Below are 18,047 nucleotides of genomic sequence, written 5' to 3'. Positions count from 1 at the left end.
GAGGGGGGGAGGCACAGTGAACTATTTTGCCCAGGGGCCCAGGCTAATGTTAAAACAGCCCTGACTGTAACATAGCATTTCGTATGCAAATATAGTCGCAGACAGACACACACAGAATGCTGCATAGCATTTTAATCAACAAAAGCTTGACACATAGCCATTTGAACAAGACACATTTTAACAGAACAAGTTGCATGTGAAGATGCACAGCATGGCACAATTAAAAGGTCAGTTTAACATGACCATAGCAAGGATGTATAATGACTCATCTGTATATACAACATACCCACTTTGGAATGATATCTGCAATACTGCTAAATTCTCTCTCTTTTTTTTTTTTACAATGGTTACTTACTATTTACTTTAAATGACATTTCAAATTACTCTGCATACAGGCTTTCAGTATAGTACAAAACCAGCTAAGAATGAGAAAGCACAGGGACACTTTTTCAGATTAAGTCTAGAAATCCACAATTTGAATGTACTTACCGCAGTTAGGTTTGGGAACAGATTAATTGCTGCTGCACTGTCCAAAGTAAATGGAAGTATTTGTTTTAGATCCAGTGGTAGCTGCAAGGTTGGGAATGGGGGACGGAGCAGCGCAGAAAGCGCTGGGCTCTGGCACGTTCCACCTAGTGATGAAAGAAAACAGGTACAGATAAGACAATAATTCGAAACAGAAATATTTATTTGTTTGATAAAATCTTAGTAATTATAAATGACAGTATACAGTATTTGAATATATTCAGAAAATAGAAAAATCTGATTAAGTTGACAATATTAATGTACTTGTGCTTCTCATTAATATTTAGCCATTAATATTAATAAATTATATTAAACTCAGCAGCAAACAACTTTTTATGCACGGCTTTTATGTTACAATATCATCATATAAGCAAACAATATTCATATTACAGGTTGAGTATCCCTTATCTAAAATACTCGGGATTAGAAGAATTTTGGATAACAGGTTATTCCGTATTTCTGAATATTTTTATTTCAATGATGTATCTTGAGGTATCTTGCATTTATGCTGTACAAACACATGACATAGACAAATATATTTTATTTGTGCATAAAACAAGGTTTTAAAACATGAAACATGGTTTGTGTACCATCTCAGATACTAATTTTAAATGCCAAGCGATCATTTTCTTGCACATATTTAGTGCCAGTTACAAATCATGTCCTCATTAGTGCTGTTACAGATGTCCCCAGTAATGCTGTTAGCAAAAAAACATTTTTTTTTTCACTTTCTGAAACGTATGGTTTTCAGAATAATTTGGATAATGGATATTTGGATAAGGGATACTCAACCCGTATTTGCTCACTTGTTATGCTCTATATTAATCAGCAGCCAACAGTTTAATATTTGCTTAATATTATTATTTTAGCTATTGGAACTTTGGATTTTTCTTTTAATATGTATTTATTGAGTTTTTCAATAAGTAATTATTCATACCTAAAAGGGGGAAAACATGACAAAACATACCAGGTATCAGTCATATCAGGAGCGATCATAACAAATGAAATATACCCGTTTTATATTTAGACAAAGGAGAACTTCTCACAAGAATTCCCCTTTTCAAAAGGATTGTAATACTACTGTAATTGTTCTAAATCAGCAAATTGAAAGAAGTTTACCGCACATCCTTTAAACAAATCAAATTTTCCTGAAAAAAAAAAATCAATACTTCAATCCACCCGGAGCGGTCAATTAGAAGTGATGGGGGGGGGGGGGGGGGGTCGTCTCTGACATCTTAATATAGTAAGATTGAAGTCAACCATGTTTTGATGTAGCTAGGCATCAAACTGGCAATGTTATAATGTTAACTCATACAGCGAGTGAAGTGGACAGGTTAATAGGCATCAGGCATGGTAGCCTAAGATCCAGGTTATCATATATTTGTTTATGGTTTTGATAGCATATATGGGTCCCATTTATGAGAAAAACTCGATGTCAGCACATGGTAGGACATAATAGTATTATATCTATAGTAATACATATATTTTGATAGTAAACCATCTAGGTCAGTTATAATAGGGGTATGTTTAGTGATCCATTAATTTAAATTGGTCTTTTTGGCCGCTGTGAGAACTTAATGGTATTGGTTCGGCTGAGACTTGTATTGAGAAGGATGTATTTATATTACAACCGTTTGCCAATATTTCTTAATTTGCCCGCAGGACCAAATATTATGGATGAATGTTGCTGAATGATAATCACATTAAAGAACTCTACCTAATTCGTCCGGATCGAAGTAGCTTTGTTATTTCTGGGAGATGTATGCCCTGTATAATGTTGTGATATGAACCTCCTGTAAGATGGAAGATTGTAGAATTTTCATGGCTTGTATACAGTATTTAAATAAAGCTGAGTGATCTAAAAAAGGTATATTACTATGAATCTGTAGTTTTATTTAGTAAATCTGTGGATGTGCTAAGTTGTAGCTCATTGTATATCATTTTAGATTTAGAACTACCAGCCTGTAATTTATGTAACCACAGGTGGATTAAGGATTGGGGGAGTGTGATATTAAGGATGGTAAAGTTGAGGTAACAAAATTATATAATTGCATTATATGTAAAACAGTTACTAGGGAGGCCATATTGGTCACAGAGGGTCTGAAAATTTAATAGTATGCCTCCTGGGTCAAAAACCTGCAAAACCAATTGCAGGCCTTAAATTTTGATGCGATGGAAAACTGGGTCATCAATCCCATGGGGGAACATCCGGTTACCCCAAATGTAGGTTCTCAAACTCAAACAGAAAACTGCAGTGCAGTGTGGACTTCATGATGAAGCCTTTGAGTCATAAAGCAACTGTAACATGGTGGTGTGAGTAAGTGTAGTCATGTGACTGCAGTATCCAGGCAAACTGCAGATAACTGCCAATGGGGCCACGGCTACAGAAAAGGCAACGAAAACATTATTCACAGTCAGACATCTGGCTCGATATTCGGCAAGGATGCTCTTCTTTGGAGAGATTACAATCTGCATCTTGAGCAGACATAAATTCTCTGTAAGAGGACCATCATAAATTCTCAGCTTCGCTGGGTATAGTAATGCAAATTTGCATTCCATTTTTATCAGGCGTGAGCAAACTGGTGAGAATTCCTTTCTCTGCATAGGGAGCTCTGCTGAGTAATCTTGGAATAATAATATAGAGTGACCCTCCCATGTTATGTTCAGGAACTGTGTTCCGAATGAAATTAAACAAATCCGGGTCTTTAACCCCTTCCTGACAGAGCCAGTTTTTGCGTTCCTGACAGAGCCCTTTTTTTCAAATCTGACATGTATCACTTAAGTGGGGATAACTTTTTTTTGCTTTTACTTATCCCAGTGATTTTGAGATTGTTTTTTCGTGACACATTGTACTTCAAATTAGTGGTAAATTTGGGTCGATACAGTCTGTGTTTTTTTGTGAAAAATACCAAAATGTCGTAAAAAAATGGAAAATTTAGCAATTTGCAAAATGTTAAATTTTCTGCTTGTGAGACAAATAATCATACCACTCAAAATAGTTAATAACTAACATAGACCATATGTCTACTTTATATTTCCATCATTATTTCAACTTCCTTTTAATTTTTTTGGACACTAGGAGGCTTAGAATATGAATAGCAAATTCTCAAATTTTCAAGAAATTTTCAAACACTGATTTTTTTAGGGACCAGTTCAGTTCTGATGTGACTTTGAGGGACTTGTATGTGAGACACCCCCATAAATGATACCATTTCAAAAACTGCACCCCTCACAGTATTCAAAACAGCATTTTGGAAGTTTGTTAACCCTTTAGGTGTTTCACAGGAATTAAAACAAAGTGTAGGTGAAATTTCAAAATTTCATTTTTTTTGCAGATTTGCAATTTTAATACATTTTTCTAAGGAACACAGTACATTTTACTAGAGAAATGTGACTAAAAATTGATTCCCCCAATTCTTTTGTTTTCATAAATATCCTATATGTGGCCCTAGTGTGCACGTTGACCAAACCACAGGCTTCATAATAGAAGGAGCACCTACTTGATTTTGGAGCCTCCTTTTTATGAGATTATTTTTTAGGCACCATGTAGGTTTCTAGGCACCATAAGATGCTAAAATTTAGGAACCCCGCCACAAGTGACCCCATTTTGCAAACTACACCCCTCAGGGAATTGATCTAGGGGTATAGTGTACATTTCAAACCCCCAGGGGTTTCACCAATTGTGGTACAACTGGGCAGTGAAAATGAAAAATTAAATTTTTTACACAAAAATGCAGTTCTGGCTCAAAATTTTTCATTTTCAGAAGGTATGAAGGAGAAAAAGCACCCCAAAATCTGTGCCCCAATTTCTCCCGAGTACGGCAATGCCTCACATGTGACCAAAAAATACCATTTGGGTGCATGGCAGGACTCAGAAAGGAAGGAGTGATTTTTGGATTTTGCAGCTCAGATTCTGGTGGAATGTTGGTGGGTGCTATGTTGCATTAGCAAGACCCCCCAAGCACCAATACAGTGGAACCCCCCCACAAGTGACCCCATTTTGCAAACTACACCCCTCAGGGAATTCATCTAGGGGTATAGTGTACATTTCAAACCCCCAGGGGTTTCACCAATTTTGATACAACTGGGCAGTGAAAATGAAAAATTACATTTTTTTACACAAAAATGCAGTTCTGGCTCAAAATTTTTCATTTTCATAAGGTATGAAGGAGAAAAAGCACCCCAAAATCTGTGCCCCAATTTCTCCCGAGTATGGCAATGCCTCATATGTAACCAAAAAATACCAGTTGGGTGCATGGCAGGACTCAGAAGGGAAGGAGTGATTTTTGGTGGTGGAATGTTGGTGGGTGCTATGTCGCATTAGCAAGACCCCCAAAGCACCAATACAGTGGAACCCCCCACAAGTGACCCCATTTTGCAAACTACACCCCTCAGGGAATTCATCTAGGGGTATAGTGTACATTTCAAACCCCCAGGGGTTTCACCAATTTTGATACAACTGGGCAGTGAAAATGAAAAATTACATTTTTTTACACAAAAATGCAGTTCTGGCTCAAAATTTTTCATTTTCAGAAGGTATGAAGGAGAAAAAGCACCCCAAAATCTGTGCCCCAATTTCTCCCGAGTACGGCAATGCCTCACATGTGACCAAAAAATACCATTTGGGTGCATGGCAGGACTCAGAAGGGAAGGAGTGATTTTTGGATTTTGCAGCTCAGATTCTGGTGGAATTTTGGTGGGTGCTATGTCGCATTAGCAAGACCCCCCAAGCACCAATACAGTGGAACCCCCCCACAAGTGACCCCATTTTGCAAACTACACCCCTCAGGGAATTCATCTAGGGGTATAGTGTACATTTCAAACCCCCAGGGGTTTCACCAATTTTGATACAACTGGGCTGTGCAAATGCAAAATTACATTTTTTACACAAAAATGCAGTTCTGGCTCAAAATTTTTCATTTTCACAAGGAATGAAGGAGACAAAGCACCCCAAAATCTGTGCCCCAATTTCTCCCGAGTACGGCAATGCCTCACATGTGACCAAAAAATACCATTTGGGTGCATGGCAGGACTCAGAAAGGAAGGAGTGATTTTTGGATTTTGCAGCTCAGATTCTGGTGGAATGTTGGTGGGTGCTATGTTGCATTAGCAAGACCCCCCAAGCACCAATACAGTGGAACCCCCCCACAAGTGACCCCATTTTGCAAACTACACCCCTCAGGGAATTCATCTAGGGGTATAGTGTACATTTCAAACCCCCAGGGGTTTCACCAATTTTGATACAACTGGGCAGTGAAAATGAAAAATTACATTTTTTTACACAAAAATGCAGTTCTGGCTCAAAATTTTTCATTTTCATAAGGTATGAAGGAGAAAAAGCACCCAAAATCTGTGCCCCAATTTCTCCCGAGTATGGCAATGCCTCATATGTGACCAAAAAATACCAGTTGGGTGCATGGCAGGACTCAGAAGGGAAGGAGTGATTTTTGGTGGTGGAATGTTGGTGGGTGCTATGTCGCATTAGCAAGACCCCCAAAGTACCAATACAGTGGAACCCCCCCACAAGTGACCCCATTTTGCAAACTACACCCCTCAGGGAATTCATCTAGGGGTATAGTGTACATTTCAAACCCCCAGGGGTTTCACCAATTTAGATACAACTGGGCAGTGAAAATGAAAAATTAATTTTTTTTACACAAAAATGCAGTTCTGGCTCAAAATTTTTCATTTTCAGAAGGTATGAAGGAGAAAAAGCACCCCAAAATCTGTGCCCCAATTTCTCCCGAGTACGGCAATGCCTCATGTGTGACCAAAAAGTGGCAGGACTCAGAAGGGAAGGAGTGATATTTGGATTTTGCAGCACAAATTCTGGTGGAATGTTGGTGGGTGCTATGTCACATTAGCAAGACCCCCAAAGCACCAATACAGTGGAACCCCCCCACAAGTGACCCCATTTTGCAAAATACACCCCTCAGGGAATTCATCTAGGGGTATAGTGTACATTTCAAACCCCCAGGGGTTTCACCAATTTTGATACAACTGGGCAGTGAAAATGAAAAATTACATTTTTTTACACAAAAATGCAGTTCTGGCTCAAATTTTTTCATTTTCAGAAGGTATGAAGGAGAAAAAGCACCCCAAAATCTGTGCCCCAATTTCTCCCGAGTACGGTAATGCCTCATGTGTGACCAAAAAGTGGCAGGACTCAGAAGGGAAGGAGTGATATTTGGATTTTGCAGCACAAATTCTGGTGGAATGTTGGTGGGTGCTATGTCGCATTAGCAAGACCCCCAAAGCACCAATACAGTGGAACCCCCCCACAAGTGACCCCATTTTGCAAACTACACCCCTCAGGGAATTCATCTAGGGGTATAGTGTACATTTAAAACCCCCAGGGGTTTCACCAATTTTGATACAACTGGGCAGTGAAAATGAAAAATTACATTTTTTTACACAAAAATGCAGTTCTGGCTCAAAATTTTTCATTTTCAGAAGGTATGAAGGAGAAAAAGCACCCCAAAATCTGTGCCCCAATTTCTCCCGAGTACGGCAATGCCTCACATGTGACCGAAAAATACCAGTTGGGTGCATGGCAGGACTCAGAAGGGAAGGAGTGATTTTTGGATTTTGCGGCTCAGATTCTGGTGGAATGAATGGTGGGTGCTATGTGGCATTAGCAAGACCCCCGAAGCACGGTGAAATTATGAACCTAATAATCCATAGATGTGTGGTATATTTTAAAACACTCCTTTATACATAGGCCAGGTTTGTCGGGGCAAGTGTCACACTGGAAAATAGTTTGCTTTCTTATTCCCTTTTTATAGCAAACTTTGCACCTTTTTTGTGTCCTGCCCTTTTTTCCAGTGGAGGGGATTTCATCAGGAAAATGCTGCCCTGGTACAATACGGGGGCCAGTACTAGAAGTACTGGGGCCCTCTGCCTGCTGGTTCCCAAATATTAGGCCCTTTATGACTTCCTCTTGAAAGTGCATAAATGTCCCCCTCTGGCCGGTAGAACGGAATAGCACGTAAGCGTTATACAGTGCCATCTGGATGATATACACGGCCAGCTTCTTGTACCAGATTTTTGTTTTCCGCAGGGCACTGTACGGCTTCAGTACCTGATCTGAAAGATCCACTCCGCCCATGTTCTTATTGTAATTCAGGATACAATTAGGTTTGGAGGTGTGGGTACTGGTACCTCGTACAGGGACGGAGGTGGTACTGTCTCCGTGAATTGTTGTCAGTATAAGGACATCCCTCTTGTCCTTATATTTGACCAACAACATATTTTCGGTGCATATTCCCCTGCTTTCACCCCTTCTCATTACTTGGGCAATGTGCGTTTTTGGGAGGCCTCTTTGGTTCTTGCGCACAGTACCGCAAGCTGCTGTACCTCTTGAACCAAGGGCCTTAAACAGGGGGATGCTAGTGTAAAAGTTATCCACATAGAGGTGATAACCTTTATCCAGGAAGGGGTGCACTAAATCCCAGACAATTTTTCCACTAACACCTACGAGGGAGGGGGGGCATTCTGGCGGTTCAATTCTTGAATCCTTCCCTTCATATACCCTAAACATGTGGGTGTACCCTGAGGTGCTTTCACACAGCTTATACATTTTTATGCCATACCTTGCCCTCTTACTGGGAAGGTACTGGCGGAATTTAACCCTTCCTTTAAAATGTATAAGGGACTCGTCAATACAAATAAATTTTTCAGGGATGTACATCTCTGCAAATTTGGCACTGAAATGATCAATGACCGGCCTGACTTTGAATAGCCGGTCAAAGGTGGGATCATCTCTGGGAGGGCACTGTGCTTTATCGTTGTAATGCAAAAATTTAAGGATCGTCTCAAATCGAGCCCGGGGCATGGCCATACGGTAAAATGGGGTGCTGTACAGAACATCTGTACTCCAATATTGCCTAATTTCTGGCTTTTTTACTATGCCCATATGAAACACCAGACCCCAAAACGTCATCATCTCTACTGCATCTACAGGGGTCCACCTAGCAAATGATGATGTGGGGTTTTGAGCAATAAACTGCTGGGCATATAAATTAGTTTGGTCCACCATTAAATTTATAAAATCATCAGAGAAAAATAATTTGAAAAAGTCAATTTCTCTGAGACCTGTGGAATCAAATTGGATTCCTGGCATGGCCAAAAACTCAGGAACCTGGGGCTCAAAATTGTCTGGTGGTGGGGTCCATACGAGATCAATTATTGGGGGGGGGTCTCAGCTGCTCTACGGGGGCGTCTTTGAGGGGGTCCCTCATCACCAGAGGAGGAAGAGGAGCTTAAGACAAATCCTTCAAATTCCCCGCTTGCATCACTGGCTGTGTCAGAGTCAGAGGCAAGCATGGCATATGCCTCCTCCGCTGAATACATTCTTCTGGATGACTGGGATGACATTTGGGATGACATTTGGGATGACATTTGGGATGCCATTTTTATTTTTGTGTTACTGGTAGTGAAATGTTTCAACACGTGTATAGTGTAGGGGGGGGTACAAACTTTATTTCAACCCGGGGGGTATGTAGTGTGTAGTGTGTATGTAGTGCAGAAAAAAAAAATACTTTATACAGGAATTTGATCCCAATAAAAAAAAAAAAAAATTGAAGGGGTTAAAAAAAAAAAAAAAAAGGTCCTGCGCCAAAAATTGAGCACAGATGTTGGTCAGTAACGTCCGTCACTGAACAGCGCTCAAAGGCAACAGGAATTTGATCAAAAAAAAAAAATAGATTAACCCTGTGCCGAAAAAGCTGATCAGTGATGTACGTCACTGATCAGCGCACAGTGGCCACAGGACACCCACAAAATCACAGTGTGTGTAAAAAAAAAATTAAAAAAAGACCCCACAGCACTCTCAAAAAAAAAAAGGTGATCAGTGATGCGACACTGATTACCAGTGAGGGGCAGCAGGTGCACAACCTTTGGTGCAACTGACAGTGCAACTGGCAGCAACTGACAGGTATATATAAAAAAAAAAAACCTGCGCCCCCAAAAAGTTGCTGATCAGCACAGACATACTGATCAGCACAAAAGGGGGGGTAGCAGACACAAAATATACACTCTCTATCACTCTCTGTCACTATCTCTCTCTATCTCTCACTATCTATCACTATCTATCACTATCTATCACTATCTATCACTATCTATCACTCTAGGACACTGCAGCAGCAGCACTGACAGTTATATGTATAAAAAAAAACCTGCACCCCCAAAAAGGGGGGGTAGCAGACACAAAATATACACTCTCTATCACTCTCTGTCACTATCTCTCTCTATCTCTCACTATCTATCACTATCACTCTCTGTCACTATCTCTCTCTATCTCTCACTATCTATCACTATCTATCACTCTATGACACTGCAGCAGCAGCACTGACAGTTATATATATAAAAAAAAACCTGCACCCCCAAAAAGGGGGGGTAGCAGACACAAATCTCTCTATCTCTCTATTTCTCACTATCTATCACTATCTATCACTATCTATCACTCTATGACACTGCAGCAGCAGCACTGACAGTTATTTATATATAAAAAATACCCTGCACCCCCAAAAAGGGGGGGTAGCAGACACAAAATATAGCTCTCTCTGTCACTATCTCTCTATCTCTCTCTATCTCTCTCTCTATCTCTCTATCACACTGCAGCAGCAGCAGGAAGTCCCAAGAAGTCAGATCCAGGAAGCGTCTAGCACGCTACAAGCAGTGATCAGGTGATCAGGTAAGGTATTTGCAAGGATCAGGTAAGTATTAGCAAGGATCAGGTCAGTATCACGGCAGATAGGCACGGTGACCGCTCTGCACGCTATTCCAGACCGGAATGGCGTCTGCAGCGCAGTCACCGTTAGTTTAAATGTCGCGCCTTGGCTGTGATTGGCTGTCGGTCCGACGGACCAATCACAGCCTTGGGGGCAGGTGGGGTGAGGGTGGGGTGAGGTGTCATCGTCACCGATGACCCCCTCATGCCCCCTGACGCCCGGCGGTGATTGACACCTGTGTTACCGAGCGTCTGATTCGCTGGTAACACAGGAAAACGCTGTGAATGGCTGTTCACACTGAACAGCCAATCACAGCGATCGCCGACGGGGGGGCGGCATCGCAGCCCCCCCTGGGCATGCAGGGACATGTCTGCTGTCAGGGACAGCAGACATCGTCCCTCTGTCACTGCGTCTCTAGACGCAGTGACAGTTTAAAGTCATGACGTACATTTATGCCATGTGTCGGGAAGTACATCCCGGCCATGACGTAAATGTACGTCAAATGTCGGGAAGGGGTTAATCGTTTCAGTTAAACTGACAAGATGCTTGTTATTGCGTGTTGAGCTATTCTCAAGGTCCTGTAACTTATTATGAAGGGATTGGTTGTCTTTAGTCTACTGAGCAACTGCAGGTTTTAATTCAGCTATATCAGCAAAGTATTCTCCTACTCTGCATTCCATCTCTAAATCTTGTTTTTATAGCTGTGCAATTTATATATTAATATCAGTGGTCTTTTCCTTTAGTAGTGGCCTCATAGCAGTTCTATTGCAGATGACTAACTTCCCATGGTGTGTCTGCATGAGACATTACTTTATCAAGCTGGGCAGGAGAGGCAGGTGAAGAGTTGGTACTTGTTTCCTAGCACGGCCACACCGATTTGTATCGGGGTGATCGTGTCGGAAAAATTGCGTCGGTCGCATTGCATGCGACTAAATCGCATGCGAAGCGACCGACGCGATTTTTACATTGAATCAAATGTGAATAGGGCCCCTGGGACCCTATTTTACATTGGATTCAATGTAAAGTATTCCCCAGACCCCCAATTTTACCCCCTCAACGTCACCCCACGATTGACGCCAACCCGAAGCGTGGCGAGCGCAGCGAGCCCGCGAAGGGCGGCGGTGCGCGTCCTCCGACCTTTTCATACCCCTATTATCCACGTCGGTGTGGAGTTGATAATATAAAGTGAATATATAACTTCACAGGTATACGCGTGCGCTCGCCACGCTTCGGACTCGGTGGCTCGCTGCGCTCGCCACACTTTATATTCTCAACTCCACACCGACATAGATAGAAGGGGTATGAAAAGGTCGGAGGACGCGCACCGCCGCCCCTCGCGGGCTCGCTACGCTCGCCACGCTTCGGGTTGGCGTCAATCGTGGGGTGATTTTACACCATGACGGGGCCATATACAATGTGAAATGGGTCATATTGGCCCATTTCACATTGTTTCCTATGTAAAATGGACTTAATCAAGTCCATCTCATCTTGTGCCATTATAATGGCACAAGACCCACGCGATGCTCACGATTTCAATGTTAAAAATATTTTAACATTGAAGCCAATGGCAAAATCGCATCCATCGCGTCGGTCGCGTCGGGGGCCATGTTAATGCACGCGACCGACGCGATGCCCCCGATTTTGCCTTTGCCGGCAAAATGGACCTGATTTCAAAGGAAATCGGGTCCATCGCGTCCATCGTGTACCTTAACTTTAAGGTACACGATGGACGCGATTGTGGCCGTGCTAGGAAACAAGTACCGAAGAGTTTGATCCTGAACCCTCTGACATCTCTGGGTGTGTTACCCTCTGGCACTGTTGCAGTGGGGTGTGTAACATTGCTGCTGAGAGGCCAGAACTGTGTCTGATGCGTGGGGACGTTTTTCTTTCAGGTAGTGTGGCATTGTGTGGAGGAACCCGTAGACTGCGGGGGGGTGCATTAAAGAGGAGGGCGTGAATGCGCTCTTTTTGGAGGCTGGGGTAGCCTTCATAAGGTATCTCACTCTGATTATTTGTTATATGGTAAAAGTTATTTTCATTTATCTAATATACAATAATTTCTAAAATATTAAAATATATTGATTAGACTTTTGGCTAAAGTACTATTAATAACATTTGCAATTTATATTGCATTGCATTGCTGGGAATTAGTAATTATTTAAATTCATTATGTGCCATGAAAATGAGTGATTGCTATGTGCTGGAATAACTGTCTAAAGTTCAAAATACAATGAATTAGAGAGCAAGAGAGAGTTTACATTACTTTTATGTGACATAATCAGGGTATTTTTTTCTCATTGTAACAGTTAATGGCTCTTCAATAAAACAAAAAACTGTATTTATGAAAAAATGTTGTGCATACAGAATAGAGTATCTGGTCTTTAGGTTGACATTATTTATGTTGGTAGTCAATAGGTTGACCACTATTGGTCGACATGGTCGAAAGGTTGACATATGTTTTCCACAATATGTTTCATATTTATAAATTTTTATATTTCCAAATAGACTACAATCAGAAATGGTAACTTGTGCCAAGCACATTTTCCAAAGGCGAGTGAATCGAGCCATGCAAGATGACGCGGTCCATTAATTTAGGATTCCAGGTGCTAAAAGTTCAAAACTGGCACCCAAATATGTTTAAAAAAAATAGCACCACAAGGAGGGTCTAGTGGTGACTCCTGGTAAGCTGGATCTCAGTATAGATGTATTTGTGTGTGCTTTTGTCATGTAGCCTTACATTAGACAATTATATGGCCCAGATTGGGCACTGTTATCAATGTAGGGACCTCCAATATCAGAGAAATCTTGACATTGGCTTGGAGGCTACCCATATTTTTGCAAATATATGTAAAGATCTCTGAGTTACCTACTACCAATACCCATTAACTTTCTGGGGAAAACCTTTTTTATTGTGTATCTTTCTAAAATGTAGAGTAACAATAATGATGGTGATAAATAATTGCAAGGTATAAACTCATAAATCAAAATATATATATATATATATAAAAAAGAATATGATATAACTAGATTTTGGCTCCTTTTTCTTTTATGAGATACAGTATACAAAATAATTGTTATTGTATCCACTGCGGTAGACACTCAATCTAATTCTATATATAGGCGAGAGAGGCTGGTTCTTATGTCTAATCAATTTGAGAATATATGAAAGGTCTCTGTTGGAATTTTGGAGTTGTGCAATGTTGTTTTGGCATCCCTTAAGCCTTAAGGCTTAATTATTTACTTAAATGACTGTCTAAAACAACTGTTTTCTAGAGCCTTTTTTTTTATAGTATTTCCCTTAAGGCTTAAGGGAAATACTATAAAAAAGGCTCTAGAAATCAGTTGTTTTAGACAGTCATTTAAGTAAATAATGGTACCCTTCCAATTAGACCATAGTTTCTCAAAATCGGTCCTCAGGACCACAAATAGGTCATGTTTTTCAGGTCTCTTTCAGGTCTCTTGTGATTACAGAGTCACAAGTGAAATAGTAAGCCACCTGAGGATCTTTAAAATGTGTCCATTGCAAACCCTGGGTCTCTTTAGAAAATATGTTGAGCAAGTTTGCTTTGCAGGGTACATATATAGCCACACTCATTGTGGCTACATCACGGCTGCTAGTGCCATTTGGCATACCAGGTTGCACCCGCAACTCAGGGTGGCTGACTGAGCTGAGATGCTGACCAATGTATTGCTCATGGGCTTTGTGTGCGAATACAATGAACACGCACACTGGCATGCACGTGTGTCACACCATACATGCAGGCTACATCTGTATGTTGTGGATTCTGCCTGAATCTAGAATCCATTTTTTCCTATCCTCAGACCCTTATATGTCTTTGTGTCCTATTTACAAAATAATTTTCCCCTGAATAAGCTATCTATAGAGACATAGAATTTGTGGGCAGAAAAGAACCACTTGGTCCATTTAAACTTAATCCTTCTTGATCCTTAGTTCTTTGTAAGGATGTTCATATCTCTATCCCAAGAATGTTTAAATTCTGAATCAAGCCCTGTATCCACCCAACACTGTATTCATACTGCAGTGTATCCAACACACACTATATACCACACTATATCCAACCTGCTCTATATGCGACCCACACTGTATTCATCCTACACTGTATCCTGTACTGTATTCGACAGACACTGTATCCAACCTACATCTGGCCCTATATCTTGCACTGTGTCCGATCCATACAATATCCCGTGCCTGTGTGCAGCTGCAGAGCAATGTGAACACATGGCACTGTGTCTAGTAATGTGAATAACGGTCACTATTGTGTGGTATAATGTGAATTGGTACTAAATTGTGGCCACACCCCTTCACTGTAAAACCATGCCTCAAAATTTCCAGTGCATGCCTTCAGTGTGCACTGTCCATATTTTGAGTATGGGGTGCACCAATTTCCTTTCTGTCACAGGGCACCAAAATATCTAGTTATGGCATTAAATTAGATAGTGATCTTTCGGTAAACTTCTGAGCACTGAACTTAAATATAAAATTGTGCACAGAGGCAGACTTAACTGCAGTTAAGTACATATAGACTAATTGCAAGCTGCATGTAATATTGCCATGCTTATGCAACCACACCGCCCAAATCCAATCACCTGAAAAAGTACCTATTATCACTATCAATTCAGATGTGCATCAGCCCTATCCATAGTACAAGAGTTCTGAACTCAGCGGGATCTTTGCACATGCACAACTCTGAATATAACGAAGATCTGCTAAAAGCTCACAACAAGCTCAATGCCAGGGACTGTTCGGAGCACTAACATAGCCTTGTGCACTACAGGCATATGAACGCATGAAAAGTGAGGTTGGGCACAACTCATGGGGCAAAGCCTTGTATTACATCAAATGGGTACACATTAGATGATAAACCTGATATGTTGCTCCAATCTGCAGAATCAGGCGGCATATAGGTGTAAATTTACATCTATTGAAGATGGGATGTTGCCCATAGCAACCAGAGTATGGGCCAGATGCACTAAGCTTCAAAAGTGATAAAAATGGAGAGTGATAAACAGCCAGCCAATCAGCTCCTACCTGCCATGTCCCAGACTGTGTTTGAAAAAGGGCAGGCTGGAGCTGATTGGTGGCATGTTTATCACCCTCCATTTTATCACTTTTGAAGCTTAGTGCATCTGGCCCTGTATCTGTTATCTTCTGGAAGGTGTTAAATAAATAAGAAGTCGAATCTAATAGGTTGCTATGGGCAACATCCCATCTTCAATAGAACTCTTACTGTATTTTAGTAAATTGACCCCATAGTCAGTTACAGTTGCCAGCACAAATGTATTGAAAAAACTTGCACTCAACTGTGAATCAGACCCTTATACTTTACTTGCATTTATAAAACACCATAATTAAGCCAATACAGCACGATATACATGTTTAGAAAAAGTAATCAAATGCCTTAGTTACATCTTACTTATTTACCCTTTTGTGCACAGGAAACATTCAACTTGAATTTGAGTTATTGGAAATGGATGGCAATAAGTGGTTTTGAACACCAAACATTCAGTACAGAATTAAATAAATACACTTTCCAAGACAGAACATTACAGTCAATAACAGAAGAGAACATTGCACAGTTGGTTTTTAAGAAGCACTAGTCTGCTTACAACCACGTTTTCATTGCAGGCAAAACAATCTTCTCAAGTGTCTGCTCATATAGCAACAAGTTTGTTGACAGTCCCATAACACAATATGTTGGCCTATAATATATTAATTCATCAATATGAACATCTTGAGTAAGATGAAAATGAATCATGCTACAGCATTTTTAAATCTGGTTATTTTTAAAGAGCATTCATTTAAATCGCCATTAGCAATCATAATAACCAATTTCACAGTCTGCTATGCCGCATATTATAAAAATATGTAATACATTATACAAAATCGACAGGTTCAGTTTCCTTGTTAGTACAGACACAATGCATTCTGTACAGACTGTTAATTGTCATTTTATATCTCATAGACAAAACAGACTACTGTATGTGCCAAACCACCAGGGCCTGATTAAAGTATGTATGTATATATATATATATATATATATATATATATATATATATATATATATATATATATATATACTGTATATATCATACTTGCCTACTTTGGAAAACCAGTTGCAGGGAGATTGTAGTTGGTAGTAGAATTTTGCACAGAGCCCCATTGAAGGGGCGTGTCATGCGCTGACCAAAGGGCGTGTCTAGTTCCATATATGGAAAGATTGTGAAAAGAGATTGTGAACATGGCACCTAGAAGTGTGGGTGTGTACTGCTACATCTGAGAGGAATCTTGTAAAATGACATATCCAAATGTAGATGAGCCCCAAAGCAGTTAGTAATAAATACTATACTTGCAAAAGTGTTGGGAAATGGTTCAGATGATTCAATGTAAATGTATCTGTCTCTCATTCCATTTTTTCCCCAAAAAATGTAACAGTGTAATTTGGGAAAGGTGAAATGAGGGAGATTGCTAGACTAATGTGGGAGAGAGGGAGATTGCTGCTATTTCAGGGAGTCTCCTGCAGAATGCAGGAGGGTAGGCAGCTTTGATATATGTATACATACATACATATATATATATTATGCTGGGTCCCTCACTTAGAAGAACGTCAGGCGGCACTCAGTGGTCTTAATGGTGACAAAAGAGTGTTTCTTTTATTCTGTCGTATTGACGTTTCAAGAGCCTGGGGTCTTTTCTTCAGGATAACAAACCAGTTGTTCAAATCCTTCTGTGTATAAACAATACAATATCAATGCCGATCCGCTTATCTGCATGCATCATAGACCAATCCTTTGCAATGTGTTCAAATCGTTATGCGTATGCATGATGAACGTTTTGGTAAAATTATTTGGTATCAATCTTGATAATAGATGGATTATTTGTGTGTAATCGTTTGTACAATTGTTCAATATATAAAACCAAATTGTTTGTCCAGGAATATTGAGAAAAACGTTAACGATATTGGATCGTTTGCCCAATCTATGGGTGTGTGTGCACCTATACCTCTTCTGGCTTTGTTTCAGCATTGCCTGTATAACTTGTGATCAAAATCAATAAACAATAGATTACAATACAATGCCGGTACATTGGAATGCTTACATTATCCTTTACCAACTAATTTGTACAAAGTCCAAGGAATAGTTTTTCTCACGATTAATGTAAACATAAACTATTTCTCCATGTTAACTGTTAATTTATTTTACTGTAGCTAATAGAGAACATAAAATTAAAAACTTTTTCTGTGCCCTATGAGCCTGATTCTGGCTCACATGCAAACGGAATGCCAATGTACAGTACATGCAGTGGAATAACTACTTGCTTCAACGCATGAAGAAAATCCCTAAAAGCTACAGAGGTGTGTGTGTGTGTGTGTGTGTGTGTGTGTGTGTGTGTGTGTGCACGTGCACCTGTAGGGCTGTATTTTCCATTAGGCTGACAAGTATGAAGCCTAGGCTGGGCCCATCAATTTTTGTTTTCTGAGTCACTCCTGAGCCGTAAAGTGTTAGGGCTCCAGTGGTTAAAAGCACTTTTGCAATCTCCGGCCATACCAAGGGACACTCATAGTGAGTCCAGGGTTGTTTTGAGAAAATGGGGGTTTGAGGGAGAAACAAGGGTTAAAAAGTGAACAAGCACTATTCCCTAGGCTGACTAGATTGAAGTTTAGGGGCCCTGCAGGGACTAGGGCCCATGATTTGGTTATACACTGTTACCGGCACCTTAGGGTTCCAGTGGTTTGTACTTTGTACTCTGCACCATAGCATGGGAAATTTACT

At 40.4% G+C, this 18,047-nt stretch overlaps 1 protein-coding gene across 4 annotated transcripts in view; it reads right to left on the bottom strand.

Annotated features, from left to right (window-relative positions):
- Positions 1–18,047, bottom strand: part of ZNF385D (zinc finger protein 385D) — a 304,400-nt gene that overhangs the window by 222,021 nt on the left and 64,332 nt on the right. For all 4 annotated transcript variants that reach the window (XM_083188744.1, XM_083188745.1, XM_083188746.1 and 1 more), the window contains exon 2: positions 490–632. In XM_083188744.1, the coding sequence (XP_083044870.1) occupies positions 490–632 (143 nt within the window). The remainder of the gene's footprint in view (positions 1–489; positions 633–18,047) is intronic.

This window comes from Crinia signifera, chromosome 5, assembly GCF_055691185.1.
Source record: "Crinia signifera chromosome 5, ASM5569118v1, whole genome shotgun sequence".
NCBI classification, from domain to species: Eukaryota; Metazoa; Chordata; class Amphibia; order Anura; family Myobatrachidae; genus Crinia; species Crinia signifera.
This window is presented reverse-complemented; position numbering and strand designations above follow the sequence as displayed.